Here is a 24917-nt window from a genome sequence, read left to right as displayed (position 1 = left end):
CCAGATGGGCGGGGTACAAATAAATTATTATTATTATTATTATTATTATTATTATTATTATTATTATTATTATCACACACACAAACATTCACAGTCTGCCTACACACATACATGCAGTGGATTGTATCCAACCATGTTTTACTTGGGAGTAGACCCACCAAAGTTAATGGACCCAAGTTAGTCGTGCCCATTATTTCCAACTGCACCTACTCTTCGCATTTTGACTTTGTCCTGGGCTTCTGCATACCTTGTTCCCGAGAGCCAAGCAGCTGTAATCGAACTCCCATCTAAGGTCTGCTATCTATAAAAAAGGCAAATATCTATATATTTGCTTCCAGCCTTGTTAAATACAGAGAGGGGCTCAGAGTCCTCATCTCCTCTTGGCTGGAGGCCCTCCCTCCTTGCCACCTGCCCATAGCTGTCAACGTTTCCCTTTTTTTAAGGGAAATTCCCTTATTCCGAATAGAATTCCTCGCAAGAAAAGGGAAAAGTTGACAGCTATGCTGACCTGCCCTGCTTCTGACATTTCACTAAGCCTTGCCCCGATTCTTCTCAGCCATGAGGTCTAGCCACTTGCTCCGAATTAGGCTCCGAGTTCCAGCACTCGAGGGCAGTGCCGTCCGGGAGCGCTATTATTCTTGACGGACGGTGGGGCCTGACTCAGAATTAAAAGTCTTATATATATATGTATCCTGTTTCGCTGGCTCTCCCTTGCGTGGAGGAAAGCTTCTCAAATGTCCTGGTCTTGTGACGGTTACTTTGGACATGCCCCAGGTCCTCGGAGCCAGCCTCCTGCGGATCTCTGCTCATGGCAGACCGGCCCAAACAGCCTGCCCCTCCTTCATCATTTATTGGCTCGGGAGAGACTTTAATCATCACCCTTTAGCCCAAAATCGTAGGGGCATGAGGACAAGGAGGTCCGAGTATCCGGCTTCTGAGTGAAGTCCGTTCTGCAGCTGTTAGACAAGTGCCCTCTTGGATCAGACAAATCCGGCGTGTCTGTTTTTTAAAAAAGGAATCCACCCGGGAGAGAGGGTCCCTTTCTGCTTATGGATCTCGGAGCATCGTCCATCTCTAAGAAGACATCCCTCGAGGATTCAGCCGCTGAGCCACAGGCTTCTGCCCCAAGTTGCTGCAGGGAATTATGCCGATTTATTCCTTCCAACTTCTGGCAAGAAACAAAGAAAATTTTGGTGCTGGCAGGGCCGCTGGTAAGACCCCAAAGCCGTGGTTAATATGCCAGTTCTCTGCGCTGGCATGACAACTTCCTTTCCCACTCTGAAGTTGATATCTGCCAGCTTTTGTCTCCACTCTGTTCAACCTGGGATAGCTGAGTCAGTAGAGCGTGAGACTCTTAATCTTGGGGTTGTGGGTTTGAGCCCTTCCAACTCTACAGTTCTGTGATTCTATGGAGCTTGCTGCTCACGGTTAAATTTCTGAGAGCTAAGTCATGGTAAGGCCCGGGGGCCGAATCCGGCCCATTCGCCTTCTAAATCCGGCCCGCGGATGGTCCGGGAATCAGCGTGTTTTTACGAGAGTAGAATGTGCCCTTTTATTTAAAACGCATCTCTGGCTTATTTGTGGGGCATGCCTGGTGTTTTTACAGGAGTAGAATGTGTGCTTTTATTTAAAACACATCTTTGGGTTATTTGTGGGGCATAGGAATTTGTTCTCTCCCCCCCAAAAAATATAGTCCGGCCCCCCACAAGGTCTGAGGGACAGTGGACCGGCCCCCTGCTGAAAAAGTTTGCTGAGCCCTGAGCTAAGTTGATGGAGATGAACTCTGCTGCATAGCTCCCATCTAAAGTCTGATTTCAAGACCTTAGATCTGAGCTATCTCGCTGCTCTGGTTTCCAAATGTAGGCCTGTTTGGCTGCCAAGCTAGAGGTGCTCATATTAAAGGGTGGGCAGTGGGATTTTAAACGCCGCTAAATTCACAATGTCATTCCATTTTCCACAATCCGCACCATAAATTCTTCCCAGCACAATATGACAATTTCTAGGGTTATATGTCTCCAAATTTCCTTTAATTCTTTTCCCCCAACAGACACTCATCCAGTTACTCGTATTTATGATCCATGTCGTCAGCACAATATTCTGTGGCCACCTTGGCAAGGTTGAGCTGGCTTCTGTCACCCTTGCCATTGCGGTGAGTGTTTTTAAATGTGTGTGTCTGTGCGTATGTGTTTTAAAATGTCCCTGGACCTCTGCATAGTGTCCTCGTTGCATCTCTGAATGAGTCAATGTCCAATCAGGATGTGTGCCCAGAACGGTGACTCATTCAGAGCCAGACAAGGGAGCAGAAGACTCTTCTAGAGAGGGTCATTGCTGGCCTCTCACACACTTTGGCTGGATTAGTAAAGCATGCCTTGAATTTGGGAAAGGGCTGTAGCTCAATAGTAGACCACCTGCTCTGCATGCAGAAGGACCCGGGTTCAATCTCCAGCATCTCCTGGACAGCTGCTGTGAGTCAGTGTTGACAGTATTGAGCTCGATGGGCAGCAATCTACGGCTTGACTCAGTATAGGGCAGTTTCCTATGCTCCTGTTTAAATCACCCATTGGTTTGCATTAGAATGACGAGGAATTCTGTCTCATTCTTATAGGATGAGTTCTAGCTCAGTGGTAGAATGTCTGGTTTGAGTGCAGAAGGTCCCAGATTCAGAGCCCAGGTGTGTCTGGGAAACGCCCCCTGCCTGAAGCCCTGCAGAGCTGCTGCCGGTCAGTGTAGACAAGCAAGCCAGGCGAATGGTCTGATTCAGCATAGGGCAGCTTCCCATGTTCCTATTTTATTTGAAGTTTTTCGGTTTAGAAAACAGGTGGCTCAGCTGTAAGAAGCATGAAAAACCCCGAGAAGAGTTTGGCAGCCGAAAAGTTTAAGGGGTGGTTGTGTCTTCCCTGTGAGGAAAGGCTGCAGCCTTTGGGACTTACCAGTTTAGAGAAAAGGCGAGCGAGAGGAGAACAGGGTAGAAGTGTGTAGAATTATTCGTGGCACAGAGAAAAGTTTTTCTCTCCCATAACGCTGGAAGTTGTGCACATGCAATGATGCTGAATGTCTGAAGATTCAGGCGAGATGAAAGGAAGGACTTTGTCACGCAGCCCACAGTTAAACTACGGAACACACGAGGCAGTGATGTCCATCCACTTGGATGATAATAATAATAATAATAATAATAATAATAATAATAATAATAATAATAATGTAGCCTTTTTAGCCTCGGGTGAGAAGAGCTTTGCATCCGGGAAAGGGAAATGGGAGTCAACAGACACTCAAGGAATAGTTTCAGAGAAAAAGCTTTATTCTGCCATCTGGGGTGGCAGAAGGCAGCTGCGTGATAAATTCACAAAGTAAGTACAAGTTCACAGCCATTTGCACAGAGCATATATTCCCCTCCAGTTCCCTCCCCTTTCTCCTCCTCCTCAGGAGTCCTGCCCCATGTTGAGTTTCCTGAGCATGAACAGAAAGCTCCTGTCTTGGTATTCTTGGCACCCTTCCCAGGAAAGGGCAGGGGGGGTGAGAAGCCAAGGGGTTTCAGAGTGTCCAAGATGTGTTTCTTTTCACTTGCTCTATTGGCACAGTTCCCGGAAAGAAAGTTGCAATCTGGTTAGCAAGGCCAGCTAGCCTGAGAAGCGAAAAGGCATTGTTCTTCTCAGCTCAGCTTTTGCTACAGCAGAGCAAGAATAGCAAGATGCTTAGCTAAATGCTTTTTAGCCCCAGAGAAAGTACCGTATTTTTCGCTCTATAAGACGCACCAGACCACAAGACGCACCTAGTTTTTGGAGGAGGAAAACAAGAAAAAAAAATTCTGAATCTCAGAAGCCAGAACAGCAAGAGGGATCGCTGCGCAGTGAAAGCAGTGATCCCTCTTGCTGTTCTGGCTTCTGGGATAGCTGCGCAGCCTGCATTCGCTCCATAAGACGCACACACATTTCCCCTTACTTTTTAGGAGGGAAAAAGTGAGTCTTATAGAGCAAAAAATACGGTAATTTGAAAAGTGCAATTTGAAAAGTGCTTGAGGCTTTGTGGGCTGGTTGGGGGGGTGACTTTGGGCCTAGGTGGGGTCACCTGTCCTCACCTCCTTCAATAATAATAATAATTTACTATTTATACCTCGCCCATCTGGCTGAGTTTCCCCAGCCACTCTGGGATGGCTTTAAAGAGGATTAGACAAATTGATGGAGGAAGAGAGGGCTATGGGTGGCAGTGATGCTTCTAGATTCCAGTCGCTGGAAACCACAGGAGGGGAGAGTTGCTCTTGGGCTCGGATCCTGGTTGCAGGTTTCCCATAGGCATCTTGTTGGCCCCAGTGAGAACAGGATCCTGGACTAGAGGGGACATGGGCTTGATCCAGCAGCCTCTCCTTATGTTCTTAATAGTCAATAGTGGGTTTGATGAACAAATAATTTATCCTGCTTGAAGGCAGACAGCCAATACAGTGGTGCCCCGCAAGACGAATGCCTCGCAAGACGGAAAACTCGCTAGACGAAAGAGTTTTCCGTTTTGGAGGTGCTTCGCAAAACGAATCTCCTATGGGCTTGCTTCACAAGACGACAATGTCTTGCGAGTTCCTGCTGGTTTTTTCCCCTCCCCCCTTTTTCTAAGCCGCTAAGACGCTTATCAGCTGATCCGATAAGCCGCTAAAAGCCGCTAATAGCGCTAACCCGCTAATCCGTCAATGGGCTTGCTTCGCAAGACGAAAAAACCGCTAGACGAAGGGAATCACAGAACGGATTCTTTTCGTCTTGCGAGGCACCACTGTAATAATAATAATAATAATAATAATAATAATAATAATAATAATAATAAATTTATACCCCGCCCATCTGGCTGGGTTTCCCCAGCCATTCTCTGTGGTTTCCAGCAAAGTATTAAAATACAGTGGTCCGTTAAACATTAAAAGCTTCCCTAAACAGGGCTGCCTCCAGATGTCTTCTAAATGTCAGGTAGTTGTTGTTCTCTTTGACATCTGGTGGGAGGGCGTTCCACAGGGCGGGTGCCACCACCGAGAAGGCCCTCTGCCTGGTTCCTTGTAACTTGGCTTCTCTCAGTGAAGACTCCAGACCATAAGATTGTGCCATTCTTTCCAGCATTCAACATTATAACCCCTTGATTTGTCTGTCCGTTAATTTCTCCCTCTCTGATGGTCCCTAGGTTATAAATGTAACAGGCATCTCTGTTGGATTTGGGTTGTCTTCAGCTTGCGATACGTTAATATCACAGGTGAGTAATGGCTGGCTGCCGCTGCGTGTTCGAATTCTGGTGTATGAAACGTAGTCTGAGACAAGGCCAGCGTCAAGGTGTGTCTAGCTTGAACATTTTGAAAGTCTGGTTGCTGGGAGGAAATCAGAGCTGGGTAAGACCAGCAGGCAAAAGATGCTCTGAAGATGGGACTAGTTTCAGTTTTGTGTGTAGTTTAGTAGCCGCAAACACCTAAGTAAAATTTGTTCCTGCAATATACTCAGAGTCAAGAGTGGATTTCATGCTCTTTATTCAGCTCATAGTGGTGAGGAGGAATGAATGTCCCCTCAAAGTATCTGCTTTATATACAGTACATTATTTACACAATGGGCTGCACGTGATTGGCTAATTCCGGAATTCTCTAGCAGGCCAATCAGGTTGTGGATTCACTTCCATCTGGAGCCGGATTGGGTGGCTCCTGCAGACCAATCATACTGCTGCATTGTTCTAGGACCAATCAGTCTGCTGCATTCTGAATCCTATTGTTCTAGGACCAATCAGACTGCTGCATTCTGAATCCTATTGTTCTAGGACCAATCAGACTGCTGCATTTTGGATCCTATTCAACTCAGTACATAACAGTTCCTTATAATCCAGACTCTGTAGATGATTTGTAAGCTTGCAAAATGCTACAAGAAACTGTAGCCCTTCAGAAGTTGTTGGACTACAACTCCCATAATCCCCCTGACTGTTGGCCTTGCTGGGACTGACTCTGGGATAACCAGCCTCATATAACCCACATGCTTAAATCTAATCAATGCGTGAAGGGGTTAAGACCATAGAGTAAGCTGTCTTGCTAGGCTTAACTAGGTTGCTCCCCTTCACCTTAGGAGGAACTAGGTAATCAAGCCTTTGTTCCCTCCCCAGTCTAGCTCAGAAACTCAGCATGTGAAGAGGCTACGCTGCAGCAATAGCTTAGCTGCATAGCTCTCACAGCCATTCTTGAGTTTCTATACCGATAATTTAGGAACTTTCAACACTGTAACAAAGCCAAGTTTTACTGCCTGTGCATTTTCCCTCTGAATGCTGTATGGAAGAGCACATGAATTTGACCTTTGGAGCGTTTGTAAGTAAAACATTTTAAAGTTACCAAACCTGTGGTCTTTTTCTATGCTAGGGGAAAAATTGAAAATCACAATGGCATATGTTAAAGGTCAAACAACCTTTATTTCAATGCTTTAAGAGTACTTGCCCCAAACCTGGATCTTGGCATCCAGGGAATTATCCTTTTATATCTATTTTCCCCCCGGTGCACCAACACTGATGTGAGTCAGAATCTAGTAATATCTGGAGGGCCACAGGCTCCCCTCCTCTCCTCACCTAGAGAAACAATGCCTTCTCTTTCTAGAACATCCCCTAGCAGTTAAATATTGTGAATAGAACAGTGAAATATTGTGAGTTACCTTTGTGTCCAAAGGCTGGAGAGTTTCAATGATGCTTTTTTTTTAACCTTCACCCAAACGCCCCTCCCCAGACGTATGGAGGGAAGAATATGAAGAGGGTGGGCACGATCCTGCAGCGGGGGATCCTCATTCTGCTTCTCTGCTGCTTCCCCTGCTGGGCCGTCTTCGTCAACACAGAGCAGCTCCTTTTACTCATCCGACAGGACCCAGATGTCTCCAGGTGGGGAGAAAGAAAAGGGAAGGAGTCCACCCAGCAGTTTATTGGACTTGAGGCTGATCATCATGCATGCGAGTCCCCCCTTTCCCATGTCCGTACACAATACCCCATATTTCCAAAGGTGGCTGGTGCCCACTGGGGCTGGTAGGGCGGAAGACAGGGAGCCGAACAGCAGGTGGCACCAAAACCAATGATAGGAAGAGACAAAGTCACTGAAAGGCAGAGCCAACTAATTCTTGCTTTGCCACCATCTTGCTCTCTGCTGAGTTATACAAGGGCGAAACTGAAGCCACAATTGCACCATATGTTCAAAGCACCACAATACCACTTTAAATGGTGGTGGTGGTTGTTATTAAATTCACTTCTAATTTATCTTGCTACAGGCAACTCAAAGCGACTTACAGAAACGAACAAGCACATCCACAAGTTGAAACCAGGAAGAAAAAGAAATACTTTGAAACATGCCACCCACTCTGAAAGGCCCTAGATCAGGCATGGCCAAACTTGGCCCTCCAGTTGTTTTGGGACTACAGCTCCCATCATCCTTAGCTAGAAGGACCAATGGTCAGGGATGATGGGAATTGTAGTCCAAAAACAACCAGAGACCCAAGTTTGGGGAAACTCTACCCTAGATCATTAAAAGGCAAAGGTCTGGTTAAAAAAGGAATGTTTTTGACTGATGCTTGAAGCTATACAGCGATGGTGACCAGTGAGCCTCCCCCAAAGGATCATGGGAGCTGTAGTACATTAAGAGCTACTAGGAGACCCCATTTCCCCCTCACAGAGCTACAATTCCCAGAGTTCCCTGGGAAGAAGGATTGATTGTTGAAGCCACCCTGGGAACTGTAGTTCTGAGGAGGAAACCGGCGTCTCCTAGCAACTCCCAGCACCCATAAGAAACTACAGCTCCCAGAGTTCTTTGGGGGAAGGCCTGGTTCTTTAAAGTGGTGTCGCAGGGCTTTAAACGTGCCCTGAGATTAAAGAGGGGGGTGCTGGCCGCCAGCGCCACCTGCTGGACTGGTAGTAAGAAAGATAGCAGCTGGGACCAGGCCCTTTGGAGAGCCATTTGGGGCCACCTTTGGCAGCTCTTTCTGTTCTGGGGGGCCCAAGCCAGCAACCTCTCCCTCCCTCCTTAACACAAGGGATTGTGGGACTCCTGCTACTTTTGGAGAGACAGGGCAGGAGGCTTTGGAATAGGATTAAACCACTTCAGCCCTCCCGGGCACAAAGAGTTGGGGCTAGAGTGCCCTTGTCTGCAGTCACAGTGGCTTTGAAGCGAGGGATTCTGGGATAGCTGCTGCATGCAATCATTTTCTTGTTTTTCTGGACAAGGCTTCCCAGGAAAATGCGCCTCTCAGCAATGCCAGAAAAGGAAGGCATTGGCTGGGCATGGGGTGGGGTAGCTTCTGCGCTGTTACGATGGGATGCCCCCCCCCCCAGGGATGGTAATGGAACTTGGGGAACAAATATCAGCTGCAGGATAAATTGCTATTTTTGTTTTGTTTTGTTTTCTTTGCTATTTTGTTTCATTGCTCCAGGCTCACACAGGTTTACGTCATGATCTTCATCCCAGCGCTTCCTGTAAGTCTCCTATTGCATCCTGCTTTCTTTCGTTTTCTCAGTGGGGTCTTTAAGTGGAACGGGCGGCAGTTCAGTGCTGGGAATACCTGCTTTGATTGCAGAAGGGTCTCCCAGGTTCAGTCCTCTGCAGGAAGGTTTGGAAGTGGCCCCTGCCTTAAACCCTGGAGGGGCACTTCCAGGCCTCTTGTGCCTCTAGAAGGTAGCCACAAGGCAGGCTGTGACCCAACTGGTCAAATTTCCGCTGCTTCTACGAGGCAGCGCAGGTGCTAGATTGCTTGGACTGCTGCCTGCCGAAAGCCCCGTTTGTTTTCCAAAAAGGGGCAACTCTGAGAAAAGGAGGTCTAAAGAAGATGGGTGCATCGCTGGGGGAAGAGAGCATTAATTGCGTGGCGATTTCCCGCCTCCCCCAGTGGAAATAAAGACACAGGACACCATGAATAAGGTTAATGGGCTAAAATTGGCCACAACTTTATTGGTTACAGGTAAGAGGCGTATTGGCTTAGGCATTGGTCCTATCCACTATCCGGCTTCAGCCTGATTGCTTGAAGACCGGGAAGGGCTAACACCAGCAGGGGGAGCCCTGCTGATGCACATCAACATGGTACTCCCCTGGGGTCACCGCTCGGGGGCGCGCTTTAGGCCCTGGCCTCCATAGGCTTCGGACGAGGCCACAACCCCTGGAATCCTTTAACAGACTACCCTTCAATATTTGGGGGAGGTGATGCCGCTCCTCCCCCCCAACACAACTAAATAACAATACCCCTACCAATGCCTAACCGCCAAGACCAAAGAAGTTGTGACGATTTGCTACGAGGTAGGCGGTAAACCAAATGGCTGGTGCCATAGGAAAAAATTCCTACCTTAATGGCGACCAACCAAGGTCCATAGCAAGGTCAGAAGGAAACCTGAAAAAGAAAAGGAGTGGGTGGGAAACACGATCAGCTGCGCCGGTCAAAGAGGGAGATCCCGGGGCCGCGCTCGCCTTAAATGCGGCAAGCCACACACCCCGATTGGCTCGATGGTGCGACCCGAGGATTCCCCCGATCGCGCTGGGCTGGAAACCAGCCCCCGCGCTCGTGTTAGGGGCGTGAAGCCCGCAACCCCACCTCCTCCGGATGTCGGAAGTGGGTTTTGCTCACACACACCCCTGCTTTGGATCACAGGTTGTATTCATGCCTCTTTTCTCCACAGGCGACGTTTATTTACCAGATCCAGATGAGGTACCTGCAGAATCAGGTAAGATGCTCTTTCTCCTGTTGGGGAAATAAAGGCAAAAACGGCAGCTGAACAGGCAGATGGTTTCAATCCCCAGCATCTCCTGGGAGGCCTGGGAATATCTCCGCCCCGACTGAAGCCCTTGAGGAACCACTGCTGCCAGTCAGTGCAGGCAATACTGAGCAAGATAGGCTGACTCAGTTTAAGGGGTGCAGTCCCCCGGACCCTCCCAAGTGTCCCTGTTTTCCAACTGCCTTGGTCCAGTAGACCTGAAGGAGCGTCTCCACCCCCATCATTCTTCCTGGACACTGAGGTCCAGTGTTGAGGGTCTTCTGGCGGTTCCCTCGCTGCGAGAAGCCAAGTTACAGGGAACCAGGCAGAGGGCCTACTTGGTGGTGGCACCCGCCCTGTGGAATGCCCTCCCACCAGATGTCAAAGAGAAGAACAACTACCAGGCTTTTAGAAGACATCTGAAGGCAGCCCTGTTTAGGGAAGCTTTTAATGTTTAATAGGTTATTGTATTTTAATACTTCGTTGGAAACCGCCCAGAGTGGCTGAGGAAACCCAGCCAGATGGGCAAGGTATAGTTTATTATTATTACTATTATTATTATTATTATTTTATTATTAGGGAAAGGTTGGTAGCTCAGTGGCAGAGTACCTGGTTCATCTCATTGCTAAAATAATATCTTGTTTCAGAGGATCATCTGGCCTGAGGTTCTGTGCGGCATTGCTGGAAACATCGTCAACCTGATTGCAAATTATGTCTTCCTCTACCAGCTTCACATGGGGGTTAGGTAAATGAGCAACGGGTGGCAGGACCAAGCTGCATTTTGAACACACCGCCTGCCCACCTTTTTCTTTCTTTTGTCGGTGGAACGCTAGGAATGTGTTGCAAAATCCCTTGTTTGTCTATATCAAGTCAAGGGCTTTTTGGGGGGGACGTTCTTGGACGATCAAGGTCTCTGCAAGGTTGTTGTTTTAACGGCAAGCCCAGATCTACAACCAGAAAGAACCTCTCTTTAAAAGACAGTTGGGGGGGGGGACAGTCTTACTTGCTCCTTCCCTGCCTCCATCATGTCTGTGGAAGTAACAATCTTTCCTCCTTGTCTCTGTTTCCTGCGTTTAACCACATTTTAAAATGCACTTCCCTTTCAATTTTCCTGGTTAGCTTTTTAAAAATTTGAAGGAGATATACCATATTTTTCCATGTATAAGACGAGTTTTTTTGCTAAAAAAATCCAGTAAAAAAATTGCGGATCGTCTTATACCCGGGTGGTTAAAAGAAACACGACTCACCAATAGCGTTGAAAGCTGCAGGGCGGCCTCCCAAAAAAACCCCAGCACAACAATTTTCGGCAATCCGCTCCAAAAAAGCTCAACAAAGTTGTTCAGTTTGATGTTTAAAATATTGATTTTTTAAGGGTTCAAAAAAAGAGGGGTTTCCTTATACATGGGGACATGGAAAAACACAGCAATTATATCACTTTCAATAGACCCATTGTGATCTTCGGTCCTTCATTGAAGTGTGTTCTGCTTTTGTTCATTCCCTCAGTTATTGTGATTTTCGGGAATGGACCCAAACGGTGTAATGGGGTTGGCGCTTCCTGCCTGCACAAAGAAAGTCGGGGTGACCTCCCAAGGCCTGATTCTGGGGGTTGCCAACCTTTGTAGGCATGTGGGGACATTTGGATGTCTGTGTGAACGCTGTGGAAGGCTTTCTCCTCTATTACTTCTCTTCCCTCCTTCCCCAGATCAACACACACATGCACACACATACACACACGCCACCGAAAGAGAAGATTTGGGTCTAACTCAAATCCAGCCGAATTCACCTGAGCCTTGAAAAGCACCACAGAGCATCACAAACTTTTTCTTGATAACAACCAGTTAGACAAATTAAGGATCTATACAACTTTGTAACCTGCAGAGAATAGCATTTATAGAGAAATCAGGATTGGAACTGAGGGAAGTCGGGGGGGGGGGGGAATTAAGGATGATATGTTTTAAGATAATATGCTTTGTTTAAATTCCTAATAAAAAATTAATAAAAAAAAGAAAAGCACCACAGAGCAGAAAGAGGGAAAGAGCGTTACTCTCTCAACTTCCTCCCTCACCTCTACTCATTTTTCTAGCGAGGGGGGAAAGTCACCCCCTTTCCCTACTTCAGGGGGGCAGTATGTGGGCGGGCTAAGAGGGTTTGTGGGTGCCAAGGAAGGACCCGAAAAATCGGTCTCTAGCCCCCCACTTCATACGTTGCCAACCGTTTTACAACGCTCTACTATGTAATGTTTCCAACGTGGCCCTCGCTTATTTGTTAATCCCCCCTCTTTCCTCATTCCAGGGGCTCTGCCTGGGCCAACACCATCGCACAATATTCGCAAGCCATTGCCCTCTTCCTGTACATCAAATGGAAAAAGCTTCACGCTGAAACTTGGGGAGGTAACCTGCTTGTTTTCCAATGCCCTCGTCTCTTCCAAGTTTCCTGTCCCAGATTCATGTTGGAAGTGCGACCGCAGGGATCATTCAGTTTGTAACTCAATGGTTAATTCTGTTACAGGCAGCTAGCCCAGAGAGAGGGGGCTGTTGCTTAGCAACCATGTGGAGGGGCATGATCCTCCCTGAGGTAACACATGCTCTGATTAGAGCTGTAGCTTTGAGGATGTTTTCTCCCCTCTGGTTGGTTGAATGTCTCCCTGCTGTATACAAGACCTGCTTTAAAAAGACAAAACCTCTACGTCCAGTTCTCTTCAAATTTATATGCTGCTTTGGTCCAGTTTCCTCAGTGAGGCATTATCAGGGCTTTTCTCTTGGGACTCTGTTATTGAAGTGACTTTGCCAGCTTCACGTACATAACAAATGTTGCCTCATCAGAAAATAGAATTGAAATCTGCCCTGTTTTTTTCCTCCCTTTCTTCCCTGCACTCTCCAAATCCAAGGATGGTCCACCGAATGCCTCCAGGAATGGGACGTGTTTATGGCCTTAGCTGTTCCCAGCATGCTCATGACCTGCATTGAATGGTGGACCTTCGAAATCGGAAGTTTTATGATAGGTCAGTGGGAGGGGAGGTGTCATGGGCAGTGGGTGGGGCCAGAAGACCAAGCCAATCACATTGGAGCATGGCAGTTACAATACAATACCCAGATCCAAATATCTGCAAGGCTAGGCTGGTGACATAATTGCACAGGCACCGGCTGCAGCTCAGGAACTGAGGCAGAGACAACAACCAGTGCCCTGTTAATTTTTTATTCCTTTCCACACACACAAACACACACACACACACACAGTATTTATTTATATAATCTGCGGCTCAAAATGTGAAATGTAGAACTTGGCTAACGTTTTATATAATGAATTTTACCATGCAAATAGTAAATAATATTTACCACCTCCTAACAGAAAAAGTAATACATACAGTGGAACCTCAGTTTTCGAGTGTCTTGGAAGCTGAACATTTTGGTTTTCGAACGCCAAAAACCTGGAAGTAATCGCTTCTGTTTTTGAAAGTGCCTCGGAAGTCGAATGGTCTTCGAGAACGGTTTACGTTACACAACTGAGGTGCCACTGTACCAAGTACAGATTCTGAAAAATAAAAAATGACACCAACCTTACAAACATTTAAAGCTATGGAACTACAGTGGACCCTTGAGTTACGTACCGCTCTGGATACCTAACTTTCGGGTTGCGAACGCGGCAAACCTGGAAGTGGCATCTCCAGTTATGGACTTTTCAGGTTAAGTACGGACCCCTGGAACGAATTTAATTCATATCCGGAGGGTTCACTGTATTAGATTGACAAATACTGTACTTTCCCATGTATAAGACTAGGTTTTTTCCTTGAGAAATCATGCTAGAAAATGGGGGTTGTCTTATACATGGGTAGTGAATAGGGCGGACGTTTGATTATTGGTTGCTGCTGCGGCTGTTTGTGGCTATTGCGCGTGTTATTGGTTGCCGTGTCAATGGGTGGCGTTGATTGGCTGATGCTGCGGCAATTGGGCGGGAGATCGGCAGCTTCTGCCGACGATGGGACAGAAGCTCACTCACACGTGTAGGTGAGTGATTTTCGGCAATCCCCCCCTAAAAAAACTCAACAACCCTGGGGGTGTCTTATATATGCGGGCGTCTTATAGACCAGTGTTCCCCAAACTTGGGCCTCCAGCTCTTTTTGGACTACAATTCCCATCATCCTTGACCACTGGTCTTGCTAGCGAGGGATGATGGGAGCTGTAGTCCAAAAACAGCTGGAGGCCCAAGGTTGGGGAACACTGTTATAGACGGAAAAGTACAGTAAGTATCATCTCACATATCTTACAGCCTGTATACAGCATTAAACTATTTCCAAACAACAGGAGAGCAAGAAAATAAAATTATGGCTAATGCTTTTTACTTTTTGAACTCCCTGCTCCCTGGTTATAAAGGGGTTTGTCTCAGTAGCAGCTCACATTCTTGGGGACACTCCTGAGAGCTGGAGAGAGATGCCTTAAGGGCCGCAATGTTTTGAATGTTTCAGTGCTTTGAATGTGGACCTGTCTAAAGCCCAGCACAGTCCTCTGTCAATGATTCCCACGTCCTGCCTTCCCTCCTCCCTCAATTCCCCCCACCCCAGGTCTCCTCGGTGTCCTAGAGCTGTCGTGCCAATCCATCATTTACGAAGTGGCCACAATCGCCTACATGGTAAGACTTTCTCCTGTGCTGCATCACGTACAAATTATTATAGTGTTACATTTTGGGGTGGGTGGGGCAAGTCTGGATGATGCCTTTGCGTTGCTGTGATCCTGTACCCCAGTGCAGGTTAGGTCTGAGCAGAAGAGGACCCTGAACTGGTCAGACAAGTTCCTTTGTAAGATAATGGCCAGTGAAGTGCCTTCATCAGCATCTCAAAAGAGTGAGCTGTGTTGCCATAGAGAGAACATGGGGGAGCCTTTTCCCCATCTCAGCTGGCTTGACACCTAGTCACCCTAAGAAGGGAGAACAATAGGTTCAGTGGCAGGTGAATACTTTTTTGTTCCAGCAAACTTTGGGGAAGGATGGATGTCATTTTATTGCAATTACTTTGTATAGTTTTAATAGCTTTTATATATGTATAGTATAAGGATGTGGATAGCGCTGTGGTCTAAACCACAGAGCCTCTTGGGCTTACCGATCAGAAGGTCGGCAGTTCGAATCCCCGCGATGGGGTGAGCTCCCGTTGCTTGATCCCTGCTCCTGCCAACCTAGCAGTTCGAAAGCACCTCAAAGTGCAAGTAGATAAATAGGTACCGCTCCGGCGGGAAGGTAAACGGCGTTTCCATGCACTGCTCTGGTTCACCAGAAGCAGCTTAGTCATGCTGGCCACATGACCTGGAAGCTGTCTGCGGACAAGCGCCGGCTCCCTCCGCCTATGGAGCAAGATGAGCGCTGCAACCGCAGAGTCTTCCGCGACTAGACCTAACAGTCGGGGTACCTTTACCTTTACCTTATATATGTATATATAGTTTTAATTCTATCAGTGTTTAATCGCTTTTTAATGATTCCCCCCCCTTGGTTCTTCACAGTGGTTCTTGTTTCTATCTGTAAGCTGCCCTGAGTCCCCATGTGGGTATAAATAAATATATAATTAGAATAATAATAACGATGGGCCGAGTGGGACTGGGTGTGTGTTTGAGAGTCTCGGCTGATGGTGGAAAGAGGAGAGACAGAGGCTTGTCTTGCTCTGTGCTGGACCCAGAGCTATAACAATCTGCTGGAGCGTTCATGCTGTGAGCTCCTGCATCCGATGCCCAGGTTGTCTAGACATGTAAACAAACCATATATCCTGAAATCTCCACCGACCTTCATTCTTTCGCTGCTCAGAGATCAGGGTTGTGCTGTATATCATATATTTTATATATATCGTATTTTTTGCTCTATAGGATGCACTTTTTCCCCTCCAAAAATGAAGGGGAAATGTGTGTGCGTCCTATGGAGCGAATGCAGGGGGGGGAGGCAGGCAGGAAAAACCCCCAAAAGCTGCACACAAGCTCCGTGTGGCTCTTGCGGGCTTTTCCTCAGGAGGGAGAAGGGACTGAGGCAGCCAGTCAGTCCCTTCTCCCTCCTCATAGAAAAGCCCACAGGAGCTGCATGCTCCTTAAAGGGTACGCAGCTCCTGTGGGCTTTTGTGGGAGGTGGGGGTATTGCCATAGCCGTGCGCAGCCTCTCCCTGCCGGGGAGGTTGCGCGGGGCTAAAGAAGCCATAGGCCCGTTCAGTCTCTCCCGGCTGGAGAGGTTGTGCGCGGCTATGGCAGAAGCTAAGACAGCGAGCAAGATGTGTCTCGCTCGCTGTCTTGGCTTCTTTGCTCTTTGGGGCTGCGGAGGGGGAAGAACCCAAGCGTCCCCTGCAGCCCCAAGAAGCTTGCGGAGCAGCGGGAAGGCTGCGCGCCTTTCCGCTGCCCCCCCGACCTTTTCTTTGGGGTGGCGGTGGGCTTCACCCCGCCAGCCCCAAAGAGCAGGTCGAAAGGAACCCGAAGCCTGGAGAGCGAGAGGGGTTGATACGCACCGACCCCTCTCCAGGCTTCCAAGGTAGCCACCTGAAGGCGACTGAACACACCTTGAACGGCACCTTGTTTTAGAGGGGGAGAACAAGCGGGGGGGGGAATTCTCCCCCTCTCTGCGCAGTGCCTCCTGCTGCTTCGCTGAAGGGGCGTTGCGCAGAGAGGGGGAGAATTTTCCCCCCTTGTTCTCCCCCTCTAAAACAAGGTGCGTCCTATGGTTGGGTGCGTCCTATAGAGCGAAAAATACGGTATATGGGTGGGGCAAAAGTTTCAGAAACTGCCCATTGCATAGGTAACCCATGATATTATTTAGGATGTATGAGTATGTTTTGAAGAATGGCAGTTCGAGATATTTTGGGGCGGTGGTGGTTTCTCAAGGGCGAGATGCTTCCAGTGAACATACACACACAATCTATGATCCCGAAAGCTTTGGTTAAGGTGTCAAAAGCAACGCTGTCCTTTCCAGATTCCGTTTGGGATCAGTGCATCTGTTAGCGTCCTGGTGGGCAACGCCTTAGGGGCTGGGAACTTTGAGGAAGCCCGGAAATCCTTTGTGGTCTCCATTTTGTGCACAGGTACGTGAAATTTTGCGGTAAGCTCTTCTCATTTCATAGAACTGCAGAATTTGAAGGGACCCCGGGAGCGGTCATCTAGTCCAACCCCACGCAATGGAACACAGTTATTTCATCTTATACCATGTCCCCCTTGGCAGCCATTTTGTGACTGGCTCCCACATCGCTTTCTCAAAATGGCCCCCCAAACGGTTGCCAACCCTTGTTTTAACCCTTCTTGGGACAAAGAAGGCAAAAGCCATAACTTCTCCCCTCAAGGCATTGCAGGACAGCTGGGCGCCAACCATGGGGTTAAACATTAACCCTTTTTGAGAGCAGCAGTTACAGTGATTGCCACCTTTCTTTTATTTGCACTCTCTGGCTTGTGTCTGATGCTAGTCCTGTCTAGAGTAGACCCATTCAAAATAGTGGGTATGACTAACTTGGGTGTCTGTTAATTTCAGTGGGCAAAACTTAAACTTATAAACTCTCTTTGATCTTCTCCAGTGTTTTTTTTCCTGCTGATGGGCACTCTGACAGCATCCACAAAGGACGTCCTAGCTTATATATTTACCAGCGATGAGTAAGTCACAAACCATGTGTTTTTTAGGCTGACAATAATACTTAGCATCAACGTGGTGCTAAGTCCATACCTTGCATTTAAAAGTGCTACGATGTCACTGTAAACAGTCATGGCTTCCCCCAAAGAATCCTGGGAACTGTAGTTTGTTGAGGGTGGTTAGGAGACCCCCTTATTCCCCTCAGGGAACTACAATTCCCCAGGTTCCCTGGGAAGAGGGACTGAATGCTAAACCACTCTGGGAATTATAGCCCAATGAGGGGAATAGGGGTCTCCTAACAACTCTCAAGGCCTCATCCGCAATATATATTTAAAGCAGTTCCATGCCACCTTCAATAGTCACAGTTTTGGTATGCGTACGCAACTCGCCTGGTGTGTTCTGAGCGATGCCAATTTTTCTTCTGTGAAATGGGTATATTTGCAACAGTTCTGTGAGATTTCCAAAGGTGTTCCTGGCTCAAAAAAGGTTAGGAACCCATGAAACAAGAGATAAAACGCCGAGGGCATGCGGCCCTCGGAAGGGGATGCGGCCCTCGAGGTGGAAGAGGTTTCTTTACCCCAGACATCCCAATGACCCTGTGAAGAAGGCCGCTGTTATTTACCTCACCCTGCAGAGGGCGTGTGTGCTTGTCTGGGATAAGCTGAGCAGTTCAAGAGTGGGAAACTGGGACTTACGTAAATTGAGGTTACCAGATTTTTTTCATTGAATCTTGGGACACTCTATATAAATGAATAAATGAATGAATGAATGAATGATTTTTTTAAAAAAAAAGAGGAAAAAATTGTTATTTTAAAAAAATAAAGAAGTAATATCTTCTCTTCTGTGGTCCTCTCTGTTGCACGGCCTTCCTCTGGGTCCTGGCCTTTCTTGGAGCCCTAACCGTGCTTCCCCCTTCGCTCCCTCCCTCTCCCTCCTTGCACTGTGATCCCCTACAGGCTTACTCAGGAGTAAGCATTAGCAGAAACCCCCTCTTCCTGCTGCTGCCCTGCGGTCTGGGCCGCCCAAGCACCACCTGGAGACCGAGCCGGAGCCAGAGCTGACGGCCTTGGGCAGCAGTGCCAACGGCGAGCTGAGTGCCAAGTTGCAGTGGCGCACCGAGCTCAACGATCCCGCGCAACTCTCACCCAGCACCGCATCTTCAGTCGCTACACCAAGTCCCCATATGCAATGCAGGAATCTCTTGTCCAGTGTGGGACTTGAATCCGCTACCCTGAGATTAAGAGTCTCATGTTCTACTTACTGAGGGTATCCCTTTTTGTTTTCTGTTTCTCTGCAAATAGGGAGGTAGTTGAACTCGTGGCAAAGGTCATTCCCGTCTACGTCGCTTTCCACCTTTTTGAAGCCCTTTGCGTGAGTATAATCACCTTTAAGGGAAATAGGGTGGGTGGTCTCTCATCTTGTTTAATAATAATAATAATAATAATAATAATAATAATTTATATTTATACTTTATACTTTATATTTATACTCCGCCCTCCCGGCCAAAACCGGGCTCAGAGCGGCTAACATCAAACGTATAACACATTAACATAAAATCAGGCAATCAATTAAAATACATCCTAAAATCAGATCAGGAAGTTGAATTGAGGTTGGGTTGGGTTTTTTTTAATGCTTTGCACAATGCACAACCTACTCGTTGTTCTCATGCCTTCTTAAGGAGAGGTCTAGTCCAGTCCCAACAAAAGAAGAATGGATACTAAAAACTTACGAAATATGCAGAAATGGCGAAACATACTGGAAAAATAAGAAATCAAGATAAACTTTTATTATAAAGAAATGGAAATGGTTTATTGAATATTTACAAACAATTTGTAAACTGATAAGAACATTGGCAGGATTATTGTAATAACCTGCAGTTTCATAAAAATATATATTTAGATGAATAAATGAACAAATTAAGTTAATTTGGATATGCAGAAAATATTAAAAATAAAGTTCAGGAACTGCAGAAAGAGGGGGAAGGAAGTCAAGTTTTTAAATGTTAAAATGACAGTAAAATTTTTGAAATGAATCAGGGCTTGGCTCTGGAAAGTCACGAATAATAAGAGAGCAGGAGAAAAGAGTTTTAAAGCTCTCTGCCCTGCTTTTTGGCCTTCTTGGCACACTGGCTCCAGAAGGATAGAGGTGCTCTCATGGGGACAGTTTTTGTTCTATGCTTTTTGTTGTATTTTGTATTTGGTTAAAGGAAACAATGGATATAGATGGTAGAATAAAAGGAGAATTCGCCGGGTGCCTAGATATCTGGGTTTGGGGCAAGTACTCTTTGGTGAGAAAACCCCAGCATAGATTTAAAACCACAAAGCATGCAGCAAAGTGTGGAAATATAGGCTTCCAAAGTCCCCCCACTTCCCTTCACATAGAAAGAGACCACATGGTTGGTAAGTTAAAATGCTTTACTTACCAACTTTTCCAAAGTCAGATTCATGTGCTTTTCCATACAGCAGCAAGAAAACACAGGCAGTATAGTTGTTACACTGTTCCTGAATTATTTGTATGGAAACTCAAAGATGGCTCACTAAAGCCATGCGGTCTAAGCTTGGAGCAGCCAGCTTAGACCTCCTTACTGGTCCCGTGGAAGGGAAAGACCAAAGAGTTTGGTCACCCTTCCTCCCAAAGGGCGGGTATTGTAACCCAGCTAAGCCCAACAGGACAGCTTACTCTATGGTCTTAACCCCCTCCATGCATTTAGAGTGGTTCTATGAGGCTGGATGGAGGTGGGTGGCGCTGTGGGTTAAACCACAGAGCCTAGGACTTGCCGATTAGAAGGTCAGTGGTTCGAATCCCCGCGACGGGGTGAGCTCCCGTTGCTCAGTCCCTGCTCCTGCCAACCTAGCAGTTCGAAAGCACGTCAAAGTGCAAGTAGATAAATAGGTACCGCTCTGGTGGGAAGGTAAACAGCATTTCCATGCGCTGCTCTGGCTCGCCAGAAGCGGCTTAGTCATGCTGGCCACATGACCATTTTTATTATTTTATATTATTATTATGACCCAGAAGCTGTACGCTGGCTTCCTCAGCCAATAAAGCGAGAAGAGTGCTACAACCCCAGAGTCGTCTGTGACTGGACCTAATGGTCAGGGGTCCCTTTACCCTTTTATGAGGCTGGATATATCCCACACCTTTTTGTGCGTACCACCCCAGAAGGTAACCTGCGTGTGAGACGCAATCATATTGTAACCCCTTCTTCCCCTCTTCGCAGTGTACCACCAGCGGGGTCCTGCGTGGCACCGGGAAACAGAAGCTTGGCGCCATCTTCAACGCCGTCGGGTACTACGCCGTGGGATTGCCCGTGGCCATCGTGCTGGTTTTCGTGGCCAAAATGGGACTCATAGGTACTGCCTTAATACCAAGTTCGCTCATTGGTCCGTCTGGCTCAGTATTCCCCACACTGATTGGCTGTGGCTTTCTGGCGCTTCAGGAAGGAGTTCCTATTCTTCCACCTGGAGGTGCCAGCGGGAATCGAACCTGGGACCTTCTGCATTCAGGCCAGATGCTCTGCCCATGACATATACCCCCATTGACCCTTCTGTGTGGTCTCTCTCCTCCTTTTCCCTCAGGCCTCTGGCTGGGCATGTTGATATGTGCCCTTATTCCTTGCATATGCTCTATAACCTACATTGGCCGGATGAACTGGAAGCAGGCGGCTGAGGAGGTAGGGAGATTTATAATAATAATAATAATAATAATAATAATAATAATAATAATAATAATAAATTTATTATTTATACCCTGTCCATCTGGCTGAGTTTCCCCAGCCACTCTGGGCGGCTCCCAGTCGAGTGTTAAAAACAATACAGCATCAAATATTAAAAACTTCCCTAAACAGGGCTGCCTTCACATGTCTTTTAAAGATAGCTACTTATTTCCTTGACATCTGGTGGGAGGACGTTCCACAGGGCAGGCGCCATTACCGAGAAGGCCCTCTGTCTGGTTCCCTGTAACTTGGCCTCTCACAGGGAGGGAACTGCCAGAAGGCCCTCGGCGCTGGATCTCAGTGTCCGGGCAGAACAATGGGGGTGGAGATGCTCCTTCAGGTATACTGGACTGAGGCCGTTTAGGGCTTTAAAGGTCAGCACCAACACTTTGTATTGTGCTCGGAAACATACTGGGAGCCAATGCAGATTTGCTTAAAGGGTGGGGTGTTTTTCTTTTCTTTGGGGGCAGCGAGCGGCGCCACAGGCAAAAGTGTTACGGATTAACTGATCTGGAGCGAAGACCACTCTGCTTCCATTTTCCCTGTAATAATTTCCCAGCTGGATTGGGGCAAAGGGAGCCCATCTAGCCTAGTCAGCCCACAAGCAGGGCCCAAGCACAGCAGTGAAGCTCTCCCCACACACAACCCCATGTTGGGCGAAGGTTTCCTGCACTGCGGGGGGGTTGGACTAGATGACCCCCAGGTCCCCTCCCAACTCTTCAATTCTCACAATTCCACGATCCGTGGCCACCTTGGCTCGTAGCTGCCGACGGACCCCTCTGTGGATTCGTCAAATGCTCTTTTGAAGCCACTCGGATCAGAACCACCAGGTGTGCCCAGGTGAAAAAGGAACAAATGTGTAGGAAGAACGGGGCGGCGTTGGGGGCCGCATAAAATGATGTCAAGGGCCATATGAGGCCCACCTAGACAGCAGGAGATATTTTGGAGTAGGAAACAATAAGATGGCCAAGGAGAGTTAATTTTCTATTGTTTCTTTATCCTATTTTTATCTTGTGAGTCATTCCAGTGTAAAACTGGAAAATAGAACATAGACGCTGCCTTACCTTGATCCAGCCCCTTGGCCCATCCAGCTCAGTATTATGGACACTGGCTGGCAGCTGCTCTCCAGAGTTTATGGCAGGGAGTCCCACCCCCCACAGCCCAACCTGGAGATGCTGCCAGGGACTGAACCTGGCGCATTCTGCATGCCAAGCAGGGGCTCCAGGCACTGAGCTGCAACCCTTCTCCCTGCAAAGAGGGCCGAGAAACCTTAAAAAAACCAGAAACCTTAACAAAAAAAACCCCCAGATCCCTGGCCACACAAAGTGCTTCCTTAACAAACTGTCTGGCTCCTCCCTCCAGGCTCAGCGCCGTGCAGGATTGACCCAGAGGCTGCCCCCGGAGGGTTTGAACTCGGCTCCCGTCCCAAGCAAGATGGCTCCTTCTTCCGGTATGGAACATGGATTTGTTTTTTGCTTGTTTGATCCTCAAAGGAGGTCCAGCGTCTGTCGCCATCAGAAGTGTGGCCACTTTTCGACTGCAAGGCATAGAAACAGGGGAACCGGCGGCCCTCCTTCAAAGGGGGGCGTCGAATTAACACCAACCCCAAAGATGCAAAGGGAGGGGGCTATGCCGTTGGGCTGCTGACTTAGTTGGTTTATAAAACATGGGGAAAGTCATGTCCCCCTGCCCCTACAAACTTATTTTAGCCACCCGCTGCGCTGTGGCACAAAGGAGTCAGTGCCAGGGCTGGATTAGGTTAGATGAGGCCCTAAGCTACTGAAGGTAATGGGGCCCTTTATATATCCAGTTGTCCTTTGTTAACAACAAATCGCTGCCGTTTTTGTTGTTGAATATATAAGGTAAAGGTGACCGACTCTGGGGCTGCAGTGCTCATCTCGCTTTATTGGCCAAGGGAGCCGGCGTACAGCTTCCAGGTCATGTGGCCAGCATGACTAAGCCGCTTCTGGTGAACCAGAGCAGCGCACGGAAACGCCGTTTACCTTTCTGCCGGAGCTGTACCTATTTATCTACTTGCACTTTGATGTGCTTTTGAACTGCTAGGTTGGCAGGAGCAGGGACTGAGCAACGGGAGCTCACCCCGTCGCGGGGATTTGAACCACTGGCCTTCTGATCAGCAAGTCCTAGGCTCTGTGGTTTAACCCACAGTGCCAACTGCGTCCCTTATTCACCTGCCTTGTAGTCAGGACTTTTCCTACAGTGCCTTGTAGTCACTTGTAGTGTTGAATATATGCTATATGGTAATTTATGGACCTAACAGGTATCTAAAGCCATTTGCACATAACAAAAGGCTAGCAGGCGGAGCCCATTATTTATATCATAGGAGCCTACACAACACAAAGCACTGTTGCTGTATGTAGGTTTTATTTTATTTGTTTTTTATCTTATATTTTGGAAACGTACATCCAGGTTTTTTTTCCTTTAAATTTTTTTGGGGCCCCCAAGAGAGTGGGGTCCTAAGCTATAGCCTGTTTATCTTATACGTAAATCCGGCACTTGACTCACGTGTGGCTGGTTGCTTTGTCCAACATGGGGGTCGAACCCTGAGACTGAAGAGTCTCACGCTCTAGCGACTGAGGCGCAATGCTTCAGAAACCATACGCAGAAATGGTTTCTGAAGGTGAGTCGTGGCTGGAACCTTGTATGCCGCCATGAAGAAAAGGTAGGATATTTGACCGCATGCCACCCCCCTTGACAGCGAGCGAAGTCCAAGCGAGGGCAGAGTGAGGAAACTGGATGGCAGAGGCCTCCAGCGTTCTGTTCTCACAGCAGCTAACCAGATGCCAAGCTGACAGTTGTGTCTCTCTCCCTCTCCGCCTGCTGCAGGCCAGACGGACGCTCAGAACGGAGCCGTCCTCCTTAGTTTCTCCAAGACCGACGGGCCAACTTACCAGCTCCAGCTGCAGGATGAGACGGTGACAGGCCTCTCCACTGTGGGGAAAGTCCTGACTACAAGGCAACTGATCATCCAGAGGGGATTGGCCGTTGCAGCTGCCATCACCATCCTGGCCATCGGCGTCACGATTCGGTTCTTCACCGTTAAAGATTAGGGATATATTCACATGCGCACACACCTCATTTTGGTTGATCCAGGAAGGAGACAGAGGGAAGGGGTCCTGTTTGACTTAGAAGCAAGAAACTGGACCCCAGAATAGCTGGGCGCAGGCCTGTGTTTTGATGTCATCAGCGAGTGCAGGCTGGACTTGAACCCAGGACTTGGTGGCGCAAGAAACCTAGGTCTGGCTCAGAGAGGGATAGCCACACTGCTGCCTGCCAGATGTCACTGTGCTACACTCCCATCATCCCTTGCAGTTGGGGGCCATTTTGGCTGGGGCTGATGGGAGTTGGAGTCCAACCATTGCCTACCTCTGGCAGGGCAGAAACCATGCTGTGCAGAGGAAGGGCCGCCTCTCGCTATGTTCTGCTCAAGAGTTGACCAAAACTGAAATGAATGGGCCTCCGTCAGCTGTGCCCATTAATGTCAATGGGTCTACTCTGAGTAGGATGCAACCTTGAAACGATAACATCCAGTGGCGTAGCGTGGGTTGTCAGCACCCGGGGCAAGGCAAGTAATTTGCGCCCCCTAACCCGTGGATTTGCGCCCCCTAACCCTAACCCCCAGATGTTGCGCCCGGTGCGGCCGGCCCCCCCTGCACCCCTCACGCTACGCCACTGATAACATCAATAAAGCGCTCAAGGCCCAGAGGTCAAATCAGGAAAAACTCTTAATCATTAAAAAGCTTCAACCCACTCTCGAGTTTAATCATGTTATATTTGCAGCTTGCGTAAGTTACAAGGATACACCCACATTTCTTAAACATACAGAGAGAGAAATATATCCATCTTCCCATATAAAATATTTTGATAATAATTCTAAACTCACGTCAGTTCTTTCATTCTCTGCATC

The 24917-nt window shown here is 47.9% G+C and overlaps 1 protein-coding gene across 1 annotated transcript; it reads left to right on the top strand.

Annotated features, from left to right (window-relative positions):
* Positions 1-152: 152 nt before the first annotated feature.
* LOC309520242 (multidrug and toxin extrusion protein 1-like) lies at positions 153-24761 on the top strand. Its single transcript, XM_082201837.1, has 18 exons — positions 153-1211; positions 2048-2149; positions 5152-5220; positions 6713-6861; positions 8397-8439; positions 9631-9675; positions 10353-10450; positions 11998-12095; positions 12593-12706; positions 14264-14331; positions 16633-16741; positions 17225-17300; positions 18579-18648; positions 20495-20627; positions 20853-20947; positions 22352-22439; positions 23837-24550; positions 24709-24761. Exons 1-17 carry the CDS (start codon positions 1050-1052, stop codon positions 24058-24060), a joined length of 1743 nt encoding a protein of 580 aa, XP_082057963.1. The 5' UTR covers positions 153-1049; the 3' UTR covers positions 24061-24550; positions 24709-24761.
* Positions 24762-24917: the final 156 nt, after the last annotated feature.

The sequence above is a fragment of the Podarcis vaucheri genome (genome assembly GCF_965113315.1).
Source record: "Podarcis vaucheri genome assembly, chromosome: 15".
Lineage (NCBI taxonomy): Eukaryota > Metazoa > Chordata > Lepidosauria > Squamata > Lacertidae > Podarcis > Podarcis vaucheri.
The sequence above is the reverse complement of the archived record's forward strand: the minus strand, read 5'-3'. Positions and strand labels throughout refer to the sequence as shown.

Coding starts and splice junctions, on each gene's coding strand:
- LOC309520242 (XM_082201837.1), top strand. CDS start 1,050: ATGGATCTCGGAGCATCGTCCATCTCTAAGAAGACATCCCTCGAGGAT. Junction 1,212..2,047: donor TGGTGCTGGCAGGGCCGCTG/GTAAGACCCCAA, acceptor TTCCCCCAACAG/ACACTCATCCAGTTACTCGT. Junction 14,332..16,632: donor TGGCCACAATCGCCTACATG/GTAAGACTTTCT, acceptor TGTCCTTTCCAG/ATTCCGTTTGGGATCAGTGC.